The sequence below is a fragment of the Chionomys nivalis genome, chromosome 20 (genome assembly GCF_950005125.1).
Source record: "Chionomys nivalis chromosome 20, mChiNiv1.1, whole genome shotgun sequence".
NCBI classification, from domain to species: Eukaryota; Metazoa; Chordata; class Mammalia; order Rodentia; family Cricetidae; genus Chionomys; species Chionomys nivalis.
Window position 1 is genome coordinate 56,730,780 of NC_080105.1, and position 17,912 is coordinate 56,748,691.

Genomic DNA, 17,912 nt, shown 5'->3' on the forward strand with positions numbered 1-17,912 from the left:
AGCCTGTGCTGCCTGCCGTGTGTCCCACAAGTGCCTGGAAACCTAGTAGGGCAGTGCCATGACGGCCACATTCTCAACATTCCCTTCCTAAGTTCACATCAGCTGTTCAGGAGACATTCCTAGACATGGCTAGCTGGCCCCGTGACAAAGGACTAGACGACACAAGGGGCACCAAAGAGCAGACCCCCATTAACTAAGGCATGCAGCTGCCAGGCCACACTAGGGAGGGAGGCTCAGCAGGTGGAGAGGCCACAGTGAGCAGCAGGGACACAGACACAGGTGACAGTTCTCCCTGCTATGCCCTAGTACCAATGGCACCCAAGTCTCCAGCCCTTCCCACGGGCCTCTAAGATCTCCAGGTGCATGGTCACTGGTCGTTCTGAACTACTTCATCAAGTTAACACCCAGTCTCTGAGTAGAGAACTATACGGCCTGAAAATGCCCACGGGGGTCTGTGAACCTCAGTTAAAACCAAACCCTGCACCCACCATCCACTCCAACACTGGAGCCCTGTGAGGGGTACCTAGTGATGGTAGGGAGTGAGAAGCAAAGAACAGACTCCAGTGTGCTGTCTCGGAACGAGCCCCATACAGGTGGGCTGCTAGGAGATCTTTATTCTCACTTTCTCCTTGTTACTGCCAAGAAGCCAAGAAAACTGCACAAGAGCACATTAGTGTCATAACACCTCAACTCTATTTAGTCAGGATGGACGGCTGTGTCCTAAATTCTCTGTCAGCTAGTTTAGGCTCGGTACGCGGAGGACAGTCTGTGGCACCTTTCAGTTGGCACTGGCTTAGGTCGTGAAGAGCTTGCTGAAGGCAGGTCCTACCTCGGCGATCATGTCGGTGGTGGTTGTGGAGCGCCCGTACCTCTGGAAAGCCTGATGATTACACTCCCTTGTGAGGGTGCAAGCACCCCAGGCAGCCACCAGTAGTGGGCTGAAGCTGTAAGACAAGAGCAGAATCAAAGGCCTTATCATAGGCCCTGTCAAGAGCTCTGGGCTCTGACTTTCCACCCATTTCTACCTTCAACTCCCAAATAGCAAGCTCAAGCCAGCTGGGCCCTGAGAAGGCAGCGTACTGCAGCTGAGCCCAGACACCCGCATTTGTGGCTGGCATATGGCTCAGTGGCAGATCACAGGCCTAGGGAGCACTAGGAGGCCCTGGGTCTACCCTGGAGATGGCCCAGAACCCAACAGAGGGAAGCAGCTTTTCCTGGTGTGAGGCTTTAACAGCACTCCCTGGTTTTCTTAGTGTGTGGCGGGACACCTGAGGTCCGAATGCAGACCCGCTACTCCACTGCGCACCCATCTTGGGCTGGAGGACAAACTAGAACCGCCCTTTGTGCCACTCCCCTGCAGAACTGAGCAAACTAACGTCCACCTGAAACATCATTTCCTCCAGTGGTGTTGAGTGGGGCTCCAGAAACTGGGCACCTCATACTTAGTATATGTGGCCATAATGGTCCACAGGACAAGTTATGTGTGGGCAATCTGTGAGCTTAGCATCCTGCTGCCTCAGAGATCACACACCTATGAAGACCAGTGTCCAGGACAGCCATCCCTCCACCCTGTCTGCTCTCTACTTCAGTTTATAGAAGCCACTGCTGAATTTTCCACAGTGGTGTCCTAACCAACCATGGCTGCCAGGGCCCCACCCTCAGCTGGTATGGTAGGTTTGGGTCTAGCATGTGTGTGGACAGGGGACCCTTGGAAGCAGATGTCTCCCACGGAGTACTGATAGTTCACCCGGGACACTACAGGAATTTGACATGTGAGCTGCTGGAGAGCTGACAGCATTAACGGTATCAGAGCAGGACAAAGGAAGGGTGCCATACCCATTTGTTCTCTCTGGTCCAGCAAGGAGGGCCCAGTGCGCCATGACACCCAGGGAGCCTGACAGGAGGTCTCCTTGGCCCCCACACCTGCGGCTGCTGCCTTCTTGGCTGCACACAAGCACTGTCAGGACAGACGCGAGCAGGCATCAGTACCAACACCGTGAGCTGCCCCCTCCCTGCTTGTTCCAAGGAGGCCCTCCACCCCAGACCAAGAAGAGGATGAGCTCCCAAGAGAGCAGTGCTGCAGGGCACAGCCTGACCCAGCCCAAACGCCATCTCCACACGTCTCCAAAACCCCACCAGCAGCATGCCCAGGCACCTCACTTGGGTCCTCCCACTAACCACTATATACTTGTGCACGTGAAAATGGTTTCCTTAGGAAATGTTTTTAACCCTTGTGCTACATTTGAGTGTGCTGGCATCAGGAGTGCCTCGTCACTATGGTCTGGCTGCCCTGAGGCCATTCCGTGCATTTCCTGTCCTGACTGAGGGTAGGTATGTGTGTGTTCACATAAGTGACCACGTGTCCCTTGATGTTCTAAAGACTCTAAATTCAGGTTTCTGTCAATGACTCCATATCTCCCTAACAGCTACGTAAACTAACAATATAATGGTGGCCTGGCCATCCCTGGGAGTGCAGAGTGCAGACTTACTAGGACATCCACACGCTCCCCTGCCTCCACTCTGCCCCACTCTTCAGCTCCTAGGCAAAGGCAGCTCACATTTCCAGCGAACACCAGTGCTGAGGTTTCCTTTACTTTCTAGTTAGAATAAGACAAAATCCAACAAAAGACCCAAATGGCTGCTATTATGTGTGGGCGCCTTCCAGAAAGGGAGGTGACAGGTAGAGATGGCGGCCCAGGAGTATGCAGGCTCTCTGTCTCAACCCTGCTTCCTGGAAATGTTTTTATTTCTGTGTGTGCATGCACATGTGTGCACACATACATGTGTGCTCGAGTGTGTACCACACCTGGCTGGAAATGGTTTCAAGTCAGTCAAAGTGCAAGGTCTGAGACCCTTGCTGAGCTTGCAGTGAAGGCCCAAACACCCTTGTGTCCCCACAGCCCATGCAAACCTTCAGGAGTACACAGAGGCTGTGGCTGGCAAATTAAACGTGTACCAACAGGTATGAATAAACATGAGGCTTCCAGGTCATGTCAGCGTGGCCTCCGGGTGGCATGGAAGGTCCCCACTCACCCTGCTGACCATCGGAGATCAGGTCATGCTCTCCTTTCTGGACCACTGTGATGTTCCCCAGGGCCTGGCTGAGCTTCAGTACAGATTCACTGTGGCCCTGGGTGTCCACAGGACTATTGAGCTACAAGACAAGCACAGAAATCAAGTCCTGGATACACAGGTTCACAGGAGGCAAGGTGAGTACTCATCCTGAGAAGTCTCAGATGTTCATGCCCACAGAAATCAAGGGCACTGCTAAGGGCTGAGGGGTAAGAGTAGGAAGTGGCCAGGACATCACTGGTACCAGACCCTCCAAGGGATGCTGACACCAATGCTTACTCTCGACTTGTCCTCCTCTCCCTGACTAGACCAGGTTGTAGAAATAACACAAACTTGGTTGCTGCTGTTGTGCGTGCCCCCCCCCACACACAGAGAGCACAGGTTTGGGACACGTGCCATCAGGACTCATGGCTTCACTTTACTTCATTCTGTCCCCACACCCCATGGAGCAGAGGCTGTAGGTCAGCTAGCACTTGAGGACGGAGTGACTGGGCCTGTGACCACAGCAGGCAGTCCCTGGCCAAAGCCCACCACACCATCATTCATCAATAAATTCTATGTGGGAACTACAGGAGGCATGAGAAGCATGCGTGGTAGAGCCCAGGGCAAACATCTCTAAGGATCTGCACGTTGGCCTCCCTGCAGAGACAGGCCTATGTCCTGAGATGGGCACAGCCCTGGAGCTCACTTCACCCCAGGTCAGGTTCCTCCTTCCCCAAAGCCTATGAACTCACCACAGCTTCCCAGAGCCTGCGGAACTCCACTCGGTTGGGGGTGAGAATGGCCTTCTGGTAACTGTGGATGAGGGCCGGCTGCTGAGCTATCAGCCACAGGCCATCCTGTGCAGAACAAGGACGCACCTTCACCGCTGGGCCTCAGAGACCCTGTGCTGACTGTGTGGGGAGATGAGAGGCCACACTCACCGCGTCGATGACCACAGGGATGTCCCTGGCCTTGCTTGCTTCTAAAATGCCCTGCCAGAAAAGCAGACAAGATGAACAATGTAGAGGGCAAAAAGCCACGGGCACACATCTGAGCACTGGAGAAGCCAGGGAAGCTGGACACAGCTTACCCTTCAGTGGAAGGCGGGGTTTAGTTGCTCCCCCTGGAATGTCAGGAACGGATGTGGTTTTACAACCTGGTGATCTTTTGCTGTCAGAGACAGGCTCTGCCATATCCCCAGAATTTATGGTTTACTCATCCTAGACCCTTTCCCCTTACATCTCGAGCACTGCTTCTAGTGAGTAAGGTCACCTGTACTTTACAACAGCCTGAGTGGCTCCATGTTACCTTAGGGCCAGGCCACCCTGACCCCACAGGCCCTTGTTTACCTCCATCAAGCTCCCTAGACTATAAACCTTGGGCACTATCTACAGTACCCATTTCTGTGAAAAAAGCCAGAAGGACTTTGTAAAGACTCTCAGTGTAAACATGTCTTAAACTGTTGTGCACTTGAGCTGAGGTAATTGTTATCTGAATATTTTTTCCCCAAATTGTGCTGTGCTTAAATATGGCTAAAGTAAAATGATCTGGGCCAGAGTCCAAGAGTCTTGGGCTCCAGCACCATTTACCAAAATCCGGCTGTTTCGTTCTGTCCTCACCCCGTCACTTCCCGGCCTGCTGGAAAGCCTGTAGGGGACCCTCCCACAGAACAAGTGCATCTCCCCAAGAGGAGGAAGGAGCTGGCAGTGCTTATGCAGTCACAGGCAAGCAAACAGTACAGCCAGTTATAAAACAGCAGGGGCAGAGCCAGCACAGCTCCCAGACCAGCTCACCAAGACCCACTGCATCGCCAAGCGCCCGGCTCATGCCGCGCTGCAGTACTTGATTTTTGGGGATTCTCCAATCAACTGTTACCCATCTTTCTACCATTTTACTCACATGCTTTTAAACAGCAGGTGATCATAACAGTGAACCCTTTTCCCACAGGACTGATCCTTCGTCCTCTTCTGAAAGCCTCAAAGGCTTCCCATTTAAAAAGTACAGATATATATTAATCAATGTACTGTTATCAACTAATATGCTGCATATGGCAATCAGATGGGCCAGTAAAATGGCTCACAGTAAAGGTGCCAGGCCTCCCTCTATAGGGTGGTAGGGAAGTTGACCTCTGACCTCCACCCATATGCTGTGACATGTACATTCACACATGCAGTGTGTGCACACAAATACATTTTTAAGATTAAAAGAAAAAGGTGATAAACAGACTAGTAGAAAACACGAGGAGACGAAGTAAGTGTAACCGGGGCCTGACACCCGCGGTCCTGTTTCCTGAGTCCTAGTTAGGGTGACTTGTCATAGGACGCACAGTGAACAAGAGCAACTTGGGGAGGAAAGGGTTTATGTGGCTATACTTCTGCATTATAGTCTACCACTGGACGAAGCCAGGGCAGGAACTCAAACTGGACAGGACCTGGAGACAGGAGCTGATGCAGAGGCCATGGCGAACTGGTTTGCTCATCATGGCTTGCTTTGTTTTTTTGAGAACAGTTTGTCAAACAGTCCTGGCTGTCCAGAATTCACTCTGTAGATCAGACTGGCCTCAAACTCACAGAGATTCACTGTCTGTGCCTCTCAAGTGCTAGGATTAAAGGCGAGCGCTACCACCACTGCCCAGCCTCAGCCTGCTTTCTTACAGAACTCAGGACCACTGGTCTGGGGTGGCACCATCCACAATGGGCTGGGTCCTCCCCCATCAATCAGTAATTAAGAAAACGCTGTACAGACTTGTGAACAGCTTGATCTTACAGAGGCATTTTCTCAATTCCGACTCCCTCCTCTCTGATGACTCTAGCTTGCATCAAGCTGACACAGAACTGTCAGCTCACAAGGAAAGTGCCAGCATAGGAAACGTAAATTTTGTCTGGCACTGGCTCACAGGTCCTAAGTGGGGGCACAAAAGTCTAAGCAAGGACAGGGCACATGGGTCCCAGAGAAGCTCATTTCCTATCTTAACAATACTCCAGCTTGCTGGCTGTGTCTCTGGCTTTCCTGTCAACCTACAGGGTCTGCCATTCAGATCTAGGTTCATGTCTGATTTCAGACTATTTGGTAATGGGACACCAAGGTCTCTTCTAGTTTCCCCAATAAAGCTGTCACCAAAGCACTGGAAAGGTTCACCCCAGCACAAGCCGGGGTTCTCGGAAGGATGAGTGCCAGCACCAGGAGCAGAGCCCTGTGAAGGTGCGCGTGCGAACATTTAAAATATCACTCGTGGGCGTGGCAGCACTCGGGAGGCAGACACATCACTTAGGAAGAAACAGCCCGAGAAGCCTAACAGTAAGTACACAGTTCTGATGCAGCTATTAAAATAGTCTGGAAGTGAGAGCCAGGTGCACTCGCAGGAAAGTATCTGCAGGACCCACAGAACAAGCTGAAAAGAAACATGGCGTGATGACTGAGCATCCTAGATGGCGTGGGTTCAAAACCAGCCTGCGGATGAGAAACTTCATCTACAGGGTCAACACATCCCTCCTGCAGCCCCAGCCTCCTCTGCAGATCAGAAGGCTGACTGATCCTCAGATGGCAAAGCCCAGGCTCCAGCAGACAGAGTCCCAGGTGCACCGTCACTGAGGGCACCGAGTTCAGGACACTGCAGTTTGGAAGGAGAGGCCTGACACACTGCAACATGAACTGCAGGTGCGACAACATGCTGCCTAGTCACACAACAGCACACGATCCAATTTCTCTCAGCAAACTTATGTAACTGAGAGCTACAGAGACAGAATCAGCACCAGGACCCCTGGCAAGCAGGGTCACGCTAGAAGGGACATAAACCTGCCACTCCTCCCTGGAACTCAACAGGAAACCCCACAGCATCTTCTACTGTCTGTGGTTGCTCATACAAAACAAAACCCTGGAGCCAAGAGACTCGTCCAGTCTGCTCTGCTCTGGAAGACCCTCGCCACTACTGGTTACCCTCCACCCCCCAACACAGCTCCGTCCACTTCCAAGATGAGGTCCAATGACCAACAACAACGGGCAACTGAGCCCGAGGAACAAAAGAAACATTTGTGTGCAATACTGTATCTGAGAGGCAGAGTGCTTAACAGTGACACCACTTACCCTGACATTGTTGAGAAGAAGGTCGTCCCTACCTAGGCCAGGGCCCACGACAAGGGCATGCAGCCTGGGGAGCCATTTCTCCACCTCCTCAACAGCATTAGAACTGTCACTAAAATAGGAAAAAGACAGAACGGTTTCTCAAGACTCTCATGTGCTTATTTTAGACCACTGCGTGTGTGTGGTGCTGAGGACTGAACCCATGACCCTGCACATGCGAGAAGTGCCCTACACCAGTTGACGTCCCAGCAGGAGGGAAGTTCCCACAGTTCCCTAGCCACTGCTCCCGTGAGTATCCTACATACGTACACTCCAGAAAACCACAACTGAGGGCTGGCTCAGCTCTGAGCAGCTGATCCACAATCCCATCCTGTCTCTGTCCCAGGATGCATTTGACCCTTGCATCTCCTCAGTCTTCTCCATGTACTGGTTTATTTTTGTTTTAGCTGCTTTTTTTTTTTCTTTCCAATCTCTGTGTAGTCCTGGCTGTCCTAGAACTTGCTTTGTAGACCAGGCTGGCCTTGAACTCAGAGATCACCTGCCTCCGATTCCGGAGGGATGGGATTAAAGATGTGCGCCACCATGCCTAGCAGCTTGTTTTAGCATTTAAAGACTGCTTTCGCCTGCATGTCTGTCTGTGCACTACATGTGTACATAGTACCTGCAGGGGTCAGAGGAGGGCATCCGATTCCTTCAAACTAATGTTATGGATGGCTGGGAGTGCCATGTGGGGACCTGGACTAGAACCTGGGTCCTCTGCAAGAGCAGCTGGTGCTGTCACCTGCTCAGCCACCTCTTCAGTCCCACTTTATTTTTATTGTGGATAAAGTGAAACAAAAAGAATGGTCCTGTCCTGAGCTTCTTCAGCTAAGTTTCAGTCCTTGGTGGCACTGCCCAGGGTGACATGTGGGCCCTGTCATTTCTGAAGTTCTGGGGAGCCCCTGGACAGATTCTGCTCAGCTCAGAGGTACCCAGTGAACCAAGCTGAACAGAGCTCAAGCACTGTGAGCACTGCCTCAGGCACCCCTGCTCGGTACACCACATAACACAGCACCTGTCGTCCCTATTCCCTGCCCCTAACCCCCCCCCCCCCGCGCCCGCGTCCCAGGTCCCCCTCTAGCCCTCTCACTGTCTTATGCTGATGCACAATGATGGACTCACTCTGACTTTCTTTTCTTTTTAAAAAATATTTATTTAGCCGGCTGGTGGTGGCGCACGCCTTTAATCCCAGCACTCGGGAGGCAGAGGCAGGAGGATCTCTGTGAGTTCGAGGCCAGCCTGGTCTACAAGAGCTAGTTCCAGGACAGGCACCAAAGCTACAGAGAAACCCTGTCTCGAAAAAAAAAAAAAAAAAATTTATTTACAATATTCTGTCTGCAGACCAGAAGAGGGCACCAGACCTCATTACAGATGGTTGTGAACCACCATCTGGTTGCCGGGAATTGAACTCAGGACCTTTGGAAGAGCAGGCAATGCTCTTAACCGCTAAGCCATCTTTCCAGCCCGATTTTCTTTTCTTTAATGGTGCTGGGGATCAAATATCCACTTTGTGAGCTACATCCTAAACCTTTTAAAAGTTTTATTTGATAGGCTGTTAGTTGTCCAAGCTGGCCTCCAATTAGAAAGCCTCTGGCCTGAGCCCTAGCTGGGGAGAAAGGTGTGCGCCACAAGGCCTGGGCCTCATTATACTTTTCTTACTCCATGTAGCACCCAGAGTACAACAGACACACGAGTGTGAAAATTCTCCTGCAGGTAAAGACACCCACAGTGCAGACTCACAGGACGGGGTGGACGATCAGCTCTGGGCTATAGGACTTGATCACTGGCGCAGCCTCCCTGGCACAGAACACATGGGTCAAATCTGCACCCTGAGAAATAAAATCAGAGGTGGGCTTAGAGAAGGCCATGGTCAACAGGACCAACCACCAGCAGCTTGATCTCTCACACCATGACATATGATGCATGCAGTACCCAAGGCTGTCACATTCTGCACTAAAAGGTAAACTCCCCCGAGATAAGGTCTCTCACTGAACCTGAAGCTAGGCTGGTGGTCAGTAAACCTTGGGGATCCTCCTGTCTCTGCCTTCAATAATGCTGGGGATACAGGCATGAATGGCCATGCCAGGCTTTTTGTGTGTGCTGGGAATGTGAACTCATGCCTTCATGAGTGTATTTCAAGTATTCTTAAACACATTGTCATCTTTCCAGGTCCCTAAATAACCCAACTTTTAATCAGAGGAACCCCAATAAACACTCTGAGGTAAACCTACCACTTTCAGAGCCGAGATTCCTGCAAAATATGGTGCTCCTGTGTACCTGAAATCGGAACAATTGAAATCAAAACTTCAGTGAAGCGACACACGTCTACCAATAATAGGTTACCAAGATAAGAAGAATATGTGAATAGATATGAATTATCAGAAGTGACATAGACTCCAGGCCCCAAACATGAAGTCAGCATGCAGGAGATGCTCAGTAAACATTCACACAGAAGTCAGAACTAGAGACGCTCCACACGACAACTGTGGCCATTTCTCAACACTGGCTGCGTGACTCTGTACCAGGTACAAGACAGGGCTAGCTAGCTGCAGGCTTCTGTAGGGGTGAAGGTGGAGGTGACCCCAACTCAAGGCAGTCAGCAGAGTCAGGTCCTCAGAGTAGAAGAACCCTGTCTTCTATGAGTGACACCAGCAGAAGCCATACAGGGTCACTGCACCCTGCTCTGTGGTTCCCAGCTTCTTGTCTAAGCTCTTGTGGCCCGTGGCAATCTCATGCTTGGCATGGTGTTCACGTACAGAGTCACTGTGCTCATCGCCACTGGTATAGGTTGTCACCCACGTCCTCCCACCCCCCAACAAACCAGGGACAAATGCTGAGTGCACGGAAATTCTCAAACATGTGACCTGCTCTTCCACAAGTGTGTCAACAAAGTGTGTCCAAATCACCAGAGAAAGGACTACAGAGGGACCACACACACTCTCCCTTTCCCACAAACAGAGGTGTTTCACAAGACACTGCAGAATGGACCAGGACCACAGGAGATCACTCCACACAGCACATGGGAGCCACCAGGGAAGAGAGGGCAGTTGGGATGGTAACAGAGGCCAACAGATGAGGAGCGTCTAAGACAGACTAATGGAACATTCCAAAGCCGAAGCCACACCCCCAGACCTACCCGGGAGGAACAGCAGTCTCTAGAGAGATGGTCTGGATGAGCAGAGTGCACGCTGACAAACGGGGTGCAGACGGCATGATCTCCCCCAGGTTACCACAGCAGCACTACCACTGCTTCTGGGAAGTCTACAGCCAGCCAGTCACCAGCACAGTAAACAGGGACTCTGCTGCCAAAGCACTACGTCATGAGGAACCAGAGAGGGCAAGAGCACAAGCACAGATGCGCCCCACAATACACACCCCTAAATTCACCATCTAAGAAGCTCAACTGGAATTCTTTGTTTTTTGAGACAGGGTTTCTCTGTGTAGCCCTAGCTATCCCTGAACTAGGTCTGGAGACCAGGCTGGCCTTGAACTCACAGAGATTGGCCTGTCTCTGCCTCACAAGTGCCACTGAGTGCTGGGATTAAAGGCAGGTGCCATTACCCCTTGGCAAGATGGGAATTCTTTTTTTTTTTTTTTTTTTGATTTTTCGAGACAGGGTTTCTCCGTGGTTTTTGGTTCCTGTCCTGGAACTAGCTCTTGTAGACCAGGCTGGCCTCGAACTCACAGAGATCCGCCTGCCTCTGCCTCCCGAGTGCTGGGATTAAAGGCGTGCGCCACCACAGCCCGGCTCAAGATGGGAATTCTGAATCCAATTATGAATGCAAATTCAGAGGGAAAAGCAGAACTGGTGGCTGGAACTGCTTGGCAGTTGTCACCAAAGCTCTCACCAGCCGCTTTGCAAACTGTGAAGCACAGTGGTACATGGAAGAGTGCACGCAGGCTGGATTTCCAAGTGGAAGGCATTTCAGACTACTCAAAAGAGATGCTAAGAAGATGGAAATACAGAAGGAAACAGTATAAGGTAAAGGACGAGGGGCTGGAGAGATGGCTCAGAGGTTAAGAGCACTGACTGCTCTTCCAGAGGTCCTGAGTTCAATTCCCAGCAACCACATGGCTCACAGTCATCTGTAATGAGATCTGGTGCCCTCTTTTGGTCAGCAAGCATACAGACATAACACTGTATACATAATTAATAAATCTTTAAAAAAAAAAGGTAAAGGACGAACAGCAAGGCTAAATGGGATTCCACCTGTGATCCCAGCACACAGAGGACGAGACAGGGAGACTGAGTTTGAGCTTAGCCTGGTGGGCAGACTCCCAGACAGGAACAGGGGAGAACTGGGGCCAGCGGCAGAAGGACTCACACACAAGGACAGATTATAGATCCTTACATGCCGGACACAGCCACAAAGTATGAAGAAAAGAAGATAGAATGAATCTCAGCAAAACTAAGATCTCCAGAGAGTCCCAGACGACTGCACACGTGCAGTATGGGCCTGTAAAAAGGTCGCACCGGCCCACAGGCACTCCCAGACGCTCCCAGGAGCCCACAGGTACCCACAGCACTGCACACAGGACATGGATACGCCACTACGCGAGAGCACCGAAAGCGCGTCAGCACTGACACTGTGAGGAGGCAGCGGGACTCCCCAGACCTTACTTAGTCAGAAAGGTGGTCGGTGAGGAGTGCTTTGCATTGGAAATGATCACTACACACGGCTGAATGGACGGATGGATGGACAGGCGGATGGATGGACAGACGGACTGATGGGGAAAGAAAGGTAGGTGCAGAGATGGATGGCAGATGTAGACAGACAGGCAGGAGGGGGTGGCTTTTATAAATATGACTGTCTTACAGCCAGCACTCACTCTTGACAGCCCCCGACTATGCCTATTCTTCCATCCTGCCCTTTGTGTTTCTTCGAGGTTAGAGCAGGCACAATGTTTCTCACCAACTGAAAAAAATTCTCCATGTCCTTTGTAGAGTGTGCTGTATGGAGGGAGAATGCTCTTTGTAAAACTGCAAAACAGAAAAATGAAGTCATTAGAGACTTAAGAGTAAACACCATCTAGCATGCTTCCCAAAGCTGCCCACACGAGCTCTCGAGTTTATCTTAGTTCTCGGGGTAATGACGGTCAGATGACAGCAGAGCAGCACACTGTACGCCAGGCTTCTGTAATGTACGGCATCTGTGGGACCTTCATCAACCTTGCGCTGTAGTCACGTCCATCCGATTATCCCCAACCGCATCTCGATATCCATCAGACGCTAATCAGATTGCCTAGGAAGGCTCTAAACACAGCGCATCCTAGGCTCAAGGCGGCACTGTGGAGCAGCTGCACCACGCAGAGGTGTGTCTAATTACCTCCATTTAACTGGCTTTTTTTTTTTTTTTTTTTTTTTTGGTTTTTCGAGACAGGGTTTCTCTGTGGCTTTGGAGCCTGTCCTGGAACTAGCTCTGTAGACCAGGCTGGTCTCGAACTCACAGAGATCCGCCTGCCTCTGCCTCCCGAGTGCTGGGATTAAAGGCGTGCGCCACCACCGCCCGGCTTAACTGGCTTTTCTTGGAAAACTTCCTGTAGATGTGAGTTTTGTTTTGATGTACAACAGATCAGCTGTAGGGAAATGTTGGTATACGCCACAGAACCCAATGCACATGTTCTCTACGATCATAAAATGTGTTTCTATGCGCTATCTACAGAGTCTATAGAATGTAAGGATCCCTGGAAACAAACACTATTTTCCTGAAACAAAGGTCCACAAATCCACTCAGGACAAAGCTCCCTTAGCTCCTTGGGGGAAAGTCATCTCAGTCTCTTCCAGCTTGACCTTGCTTACTTTTGCTCAATAAAATATTTCATTATTTCCCATGGGGGTGTGTGCACATGCACACACACGCATGAAGGCCAGAGGTCAACCTTGGTACTGCTCTTCAGGAGCTGTCCACCTTATTTCCCCCTTTGTGTGTGTGTAAGAGGGGGAAGCAGTGAGTGTGCACATGTGAGCCTAGATGTGTGTGTGCAGGGGGAAGTAATGAGGGTGCGCACGTGAGCCTTTGTGTATGTGGAGGGGGAAGTAGTGAGTATACACATGTGAGCTTGGATGTGTGTGTGTGGAGGGGGAAGTAGTGAGTGTGCACACGTGATGTGAGTGTGTGTGTGGAGGGGGAAGTAATGAGTGTGCACACGTGAGCCTTTGTGTGTGTGGAGGGGGTAGTAGTGAGTGTGTACATGTGAGTGTGTGTGGAGGGGGAAGTAGTGAGTGTGTGTGGAGGGGGTAGTAGTGAGTGTGCACACGTAAGCCTTTGTGTGGAGGGGGAAGTAGTGAGTGTGTACCTGTGAGTGTGTGTGGAGGGGGAAGTAGTGAGTGTGCACACGTGAGCCTAGATGTGTGGAGACCAGAGTTCTGGTTGTTTTCCTCAGTTACTCTCCACCTTATGTTTTGAGCCAGGTTTTTCCCTGAGCCAAACAGCAAGGGCCAGACGCTCCTGTCTGCGCCTCCCCAGCACCACAGCCCCGCGGCTGAGCCACAGCACTTTACTGAGCCAGGTACTCTCGTGAGGACTGGGCCTTGCTGGTTAGGCTCGACTGGCTGGCCAGGGAGTCCTGGGGACCCTCCTGTTGCTCTCCCCAGACTGGGAGTACAAGCGTGCGGCACCATGCCTGTCTTTCTATAGGGCTGGGGACAGGTCCAGGTCTTTGTGCTAACGTGGCAAGCACCATGGACTGGACTATCTCCCTGACTCTCGTGTACAGGCATAGGCCCAAATGTAAGGACAGGACTGACTACCATGGCCCAACCATCTTTCACCAACCTCCAAGCCCACAGGGAACCTCTGGCAGAGAAAAGCTCCAGGCCCGACAAAGAAGCAGCTGTCCCAGGAGCCTGTTATCGGGCCACCTACACAGGACTCACTGTCCGCTGCTGTGAGAGATAACAGATAGCCTACATCTGTTCCAGGAGTAGTGGCATCTGAGGAAACACCTCCCTGCCCCCCAAGCCTCTGAAGCCATCTGAGACCTGGCTTCCATTCCTGCCCACACCTGTGATAAAACCCCTCTCTTCTGCAGCCCCTCCTACCACTTGGGGCAAAAGCATGATGTCCCAGTTGTCCCTGTATCTGATCCTGGGGTGAGGAGTGCCAGGCTGAATGCTGAAGGTCATCCTGCTCCGCACAGCTAATTACCACCCACTTAGAGATGAGGAAACAGGCTCCAGAGATGGCGAGATGCTATGGTTAGCTGCCAAGTGAAGCTGGCACTCCATTACTGTACCTTTAGAGTCGTCCCTTCTGTTGCAGTTAACACTGGGAGAGCCTTGCAGAGGCTGCCGGGGTCACCAAGTCATTACGACCACTCCTTTGACAGACAACTAAAGACTCACTGAACATGTCTAGGAATATTCCAGCCCATGACCTTTATGACCCCAAACTGAGCAGAGCCAGAAGAGCTTGCACCTGTCATTTACCCTCTCGGCACGGACTCTCCTACTGTGAGCTAAGCAGCCCAGAAACCCATCTAGCATCTTTCCTTCTTGAACAATAACCTAAAACTGAGCATGCTCAGAAAAGTTACCCTAACTAAGGTTGTGGCAACCCCTAAAGCCTTTTCTTGCAGGAGCATTCTCCCCAGTGGGATCTCCACTATAGTCAGGGAGGGCACAGCTCTGAGACTAACTGTGTTCTTTACCTGCTAGAGGTAATGGAGCTTTCTCCAATGGTCTATCTCCTGGCTGTGCTCTGTGACTCGGGGCTCACCAAGATGTGAACACAATGTACTCCATTACGCCATTTTACCAAAATGTGGGCGCTTGAAGGCAAAATAACTTGTTCTTTAGTCAAATTATTCACTTGATTAACCAAAAGAGTCAAATCTTTCTCAAATGTTCTCCAGAGTCATTTGGGAGGGAAAAGAAAAATCTGTCATGAAGTGCAGCATGTTCTTTTTAAACTAGATCTCTATGAATGCCAAGTAAAATCCAAGCCATGGCGCTGGAGAGACAGCTTAGCAGTTCAGAGCACACACTGTTCTTCCAGAGGACCCAGGTTCAATTTCTAGCACCCACATGGCAGTTCACAACTGTAACTCCAGTTCCAGGGGATCCAACACCCTCACACAGACACACATGCAGGCAAAACACCAATGCACATAAGATATAAATAAATTTTAAAAATCTTGTCAGGCAGTGGTAGCGCAAACCTTTAATCCCACACTCAGGAGGTAGAGACAGGTGGATCTCTATGAGTTCGAGGCCAGCCTGGTCTATAAAGCAAGTGCCAGGACAGAAAAACCCCTGTCTCGAAAAACCAGAAAGGAAGGAAGGAAGGAAAAAAGGAAGGAAGGGAAACAGCTGTCCCCTTCACACTATGCCTCTACACTGTCTGGTGAGCTGGCTAGGGGGATGGAATGCTATAGGACAGATTATCCTGGGCCATCTTAAGGGCCTCAATGCTTACTTACTTTAACTTTTGTGTGCTGCCTAACACTCCTGCATTAAGCAAACGTCCCACACAGTGCCACCAAGTCTACAGACCTCTTGTCATGGTCAGTTTCTACTGTCAACTTGACACAACCAAGAGTCACCTGGGAAGAAGGAGTCGCAACTGAGGGGCCATGTCTGTGGGGAAACTGTCTTGACTCTGACCGACAGAGGAGGGCTCAGCTTGCTGGAAGCGCACGTACAGGTGGTGCACAGGTGTGTGGTATAACAACGTCAGCAGAGCCAGTGGTCCGCCTTCATCCATGGCCTCTGCTTCAGCTCCTGTCTCGACTTCCTTCCTGACCTCCCTTAAACATGACTGTGATCAGGAGATAGGAGGTGAAACAAACCCTTTGCTCCACAAGCTGCTTCGGTCATGGAGTTGATCACAGCCACAGCCAGCCAACCAGACGTCTACACCAAAGAAGTAGAGAACGCTAGAGTACAAGATGACAGCTGAGACCAACACAGGTTTCCTGCTCTGCTGTCACCGAAGAACACGCTGCTTTCTGCCCGTTGTTCCAGGAATGTAAATCTGGAACATTAAGATAACCTGAATGCCCTGAAGAGTCAGTCCTTTTACCTCACGACAGAGAGCTCGGCTGGTGAAAGGCCGGAGGCAGGTCGATAAGATTTCCCAACACTTTACACTACTGGATCAAGTTTTAGCTGGTTTACTGCCACCCTAGTGAGTTTATCCACCAAAGTATTAAGAGGCTACTTAAAATGTAAATGCTATTTACATAAGTGACTTGGACTGGAAAAGCAGGTAGCGCCCGTCTGCATTTTGCTGGGTGAGGATAGCTACCACCACTTTTGTGCCCCAAGTGCTTTGATGAATTGAATTCTAAGTTGGAGCATACGACAGCGACCCATACATTAAGTGAAACCCACCCAAAGCACAGACTCTTTTGAAGACCCGTTCTGTGGTAGACATTTAGCAGGTCAATCTAGTAATGAAACTTTAGAGAAGTACAAACAAAAAAACAAACAAAACCTTACGAATCAGTGTCTGAACGTAAGGCAAGAAAAACCAAGGAAAAAGGTCTCTAAATAAAGGTGGGTTTAAAAGCCTTTTATGGGCGTGACTGTCATTACAGACTTGGAGGTGCCACCTACTTAAATTGAAAAACAAAAGCCAACATTTCTCCACATTTTACCCTTGGCTGTGTTCAACATGTCCATAGGCCATGGTCAAACCTTCCTAATGAATCCTACAACAAACAGTAAACTTCACCACTTCAGCCGCTTACTCCTGGGGAATGCTGGCTAAGTCACTTCTTCAGAAACTCGACTGTCTACACAGGTAGACAAAGTGCGCTCTCTCTCTCTCTCTCTCTCTCTCTCTCTCTCTCTCTCTGCTTTGTAAGAAATGGGATGATGTACAAGGGATGTTAGAAATGCAACTATCCATAAACAAGGAACGAAAGTCATGTAAGGAGATCTGGGAGACAAACGACCCATCTGCTCAACCTATGAGTTCTTCCTCCGTAGTCTGTCCTATCTGAAGAGGGACCTACCTCCTGCTCCACCTGCTGGGACAGGGTCTTAGATGTGTCTGGCTGCTCTTCAAAGGGAATTCCAGGCTAGCCATGGTTTCACAGTGAAACTTCAAAAATAAGTGTCTAATTGGGGCTCCGAATCCCGTAAGTCACTTGACTTAGTCCATCTCTCAAAGAAGCCCCTGAACACAATCCCCAAACGCAGGGCTTAGGAAAGTGGGTGAGCCACACCTTGACCCCACCCACCTCCTCCAAGAACTTGCAAGCTTTGATCTAGGGCACCGGTAGTGGCCCTGCTCACGGAACGGCTCGCGTCTCCCACACGTCTAGCCCAGATCCACAGCGTTTCACGGGAGCAGGGGAACCTAGCCCTCAGTCAGGCCCGCCGCACTGACTCCCCGGCGCTGGAGGCGCCCGCGCCAGGCAGAGTCCGCCCTGCAGGGCCGCCCGCTCGCCGCGGCGCCCTACTCGGGTCCACCCACCCGCCCGCCCGCACGGGCGGCCCTGGCCGGTACCTGCGTGTAGCGGCGGCCAGTGGAGCGCGATCGCGGCCGAGAGCAGCGCCACCACGGCCGCCACAGCGGCCCCACAAGCGCGGACCGCCATCCACCGGACGCCGGTATCGATCTTACCTCGCCCGCAGGCGCTGATGGCCACAGAGCGGACGCCCATGGCGGCTCGGCCTACTTCCGGGTTCCCAGCTGCCCCCGCGCGGCCGCCGAGCCCCCGCCATTGGTCCTTCCTCTGGACTCCTGGCGCCCGGGAGACCGTCCAACCACGGCCACTGGCTTTGTCCC

At 51.3% G+C, this 17,912-nt stretch overlaps 1 protein-coding gene across 4 annotated transcripts; it reads right to left on the bottom strand.

Annotated features, from left to right (window-relative positions):
- Nucleotides 1–573: 573 nt before the first annotated feature.
- On the bottom strand, nucleotides 574–17,908 carry Naxd (NAD(P)HX dehydratase). 4 transcript variants are annotated; one of them, XM_057752478.1, is made up of 10 exons: nucleotides 17,631–17,894; nucleotides 12,004–12,154; nucleotides 9,405–9,450; nucleotides 8,914–9,002; nucleotides 7,138–7,246; nucleotides 3,996–4,046; nucleotides 3,807–3,911; nucleotides 3,034–3,154; nucleotides 1,837–1,957; nucleotides 574–944 (listed from the first exon to the last, which is right to left on the bottom strand). In XM_057752478.1, the coding sequence occupies exons 1-10, from the start codon at nucleotides 17,785–17,787 to the stop codon at nucleotides 794–796; spliced, it is 1,101 nt and encodes a 366-aa protein (XP_057608461.1). In that variant the 5' UTR covers nucleotides 17,788–17,894; the 3' UTR covers nucleotides 574–793. The 4 variants fall into 4 exon arrangements, with proteins under 4 accessions (XP_057608461.1, XP_057608462.1, XP_057608463.1 ...); XM_057752479.1 differs by having other exon boundaries at nucleotides 17,748–17,828; XM_057752480.1 differs by lacking the exon at nucleotides 1,837–1,957 and having other exon boundaries at nucleotides 838–944; nucleotides 17,631–17,908.
- Between the last annotated feature and the right edge of the window lie 4 nt (nucleotides 17,909–17,912).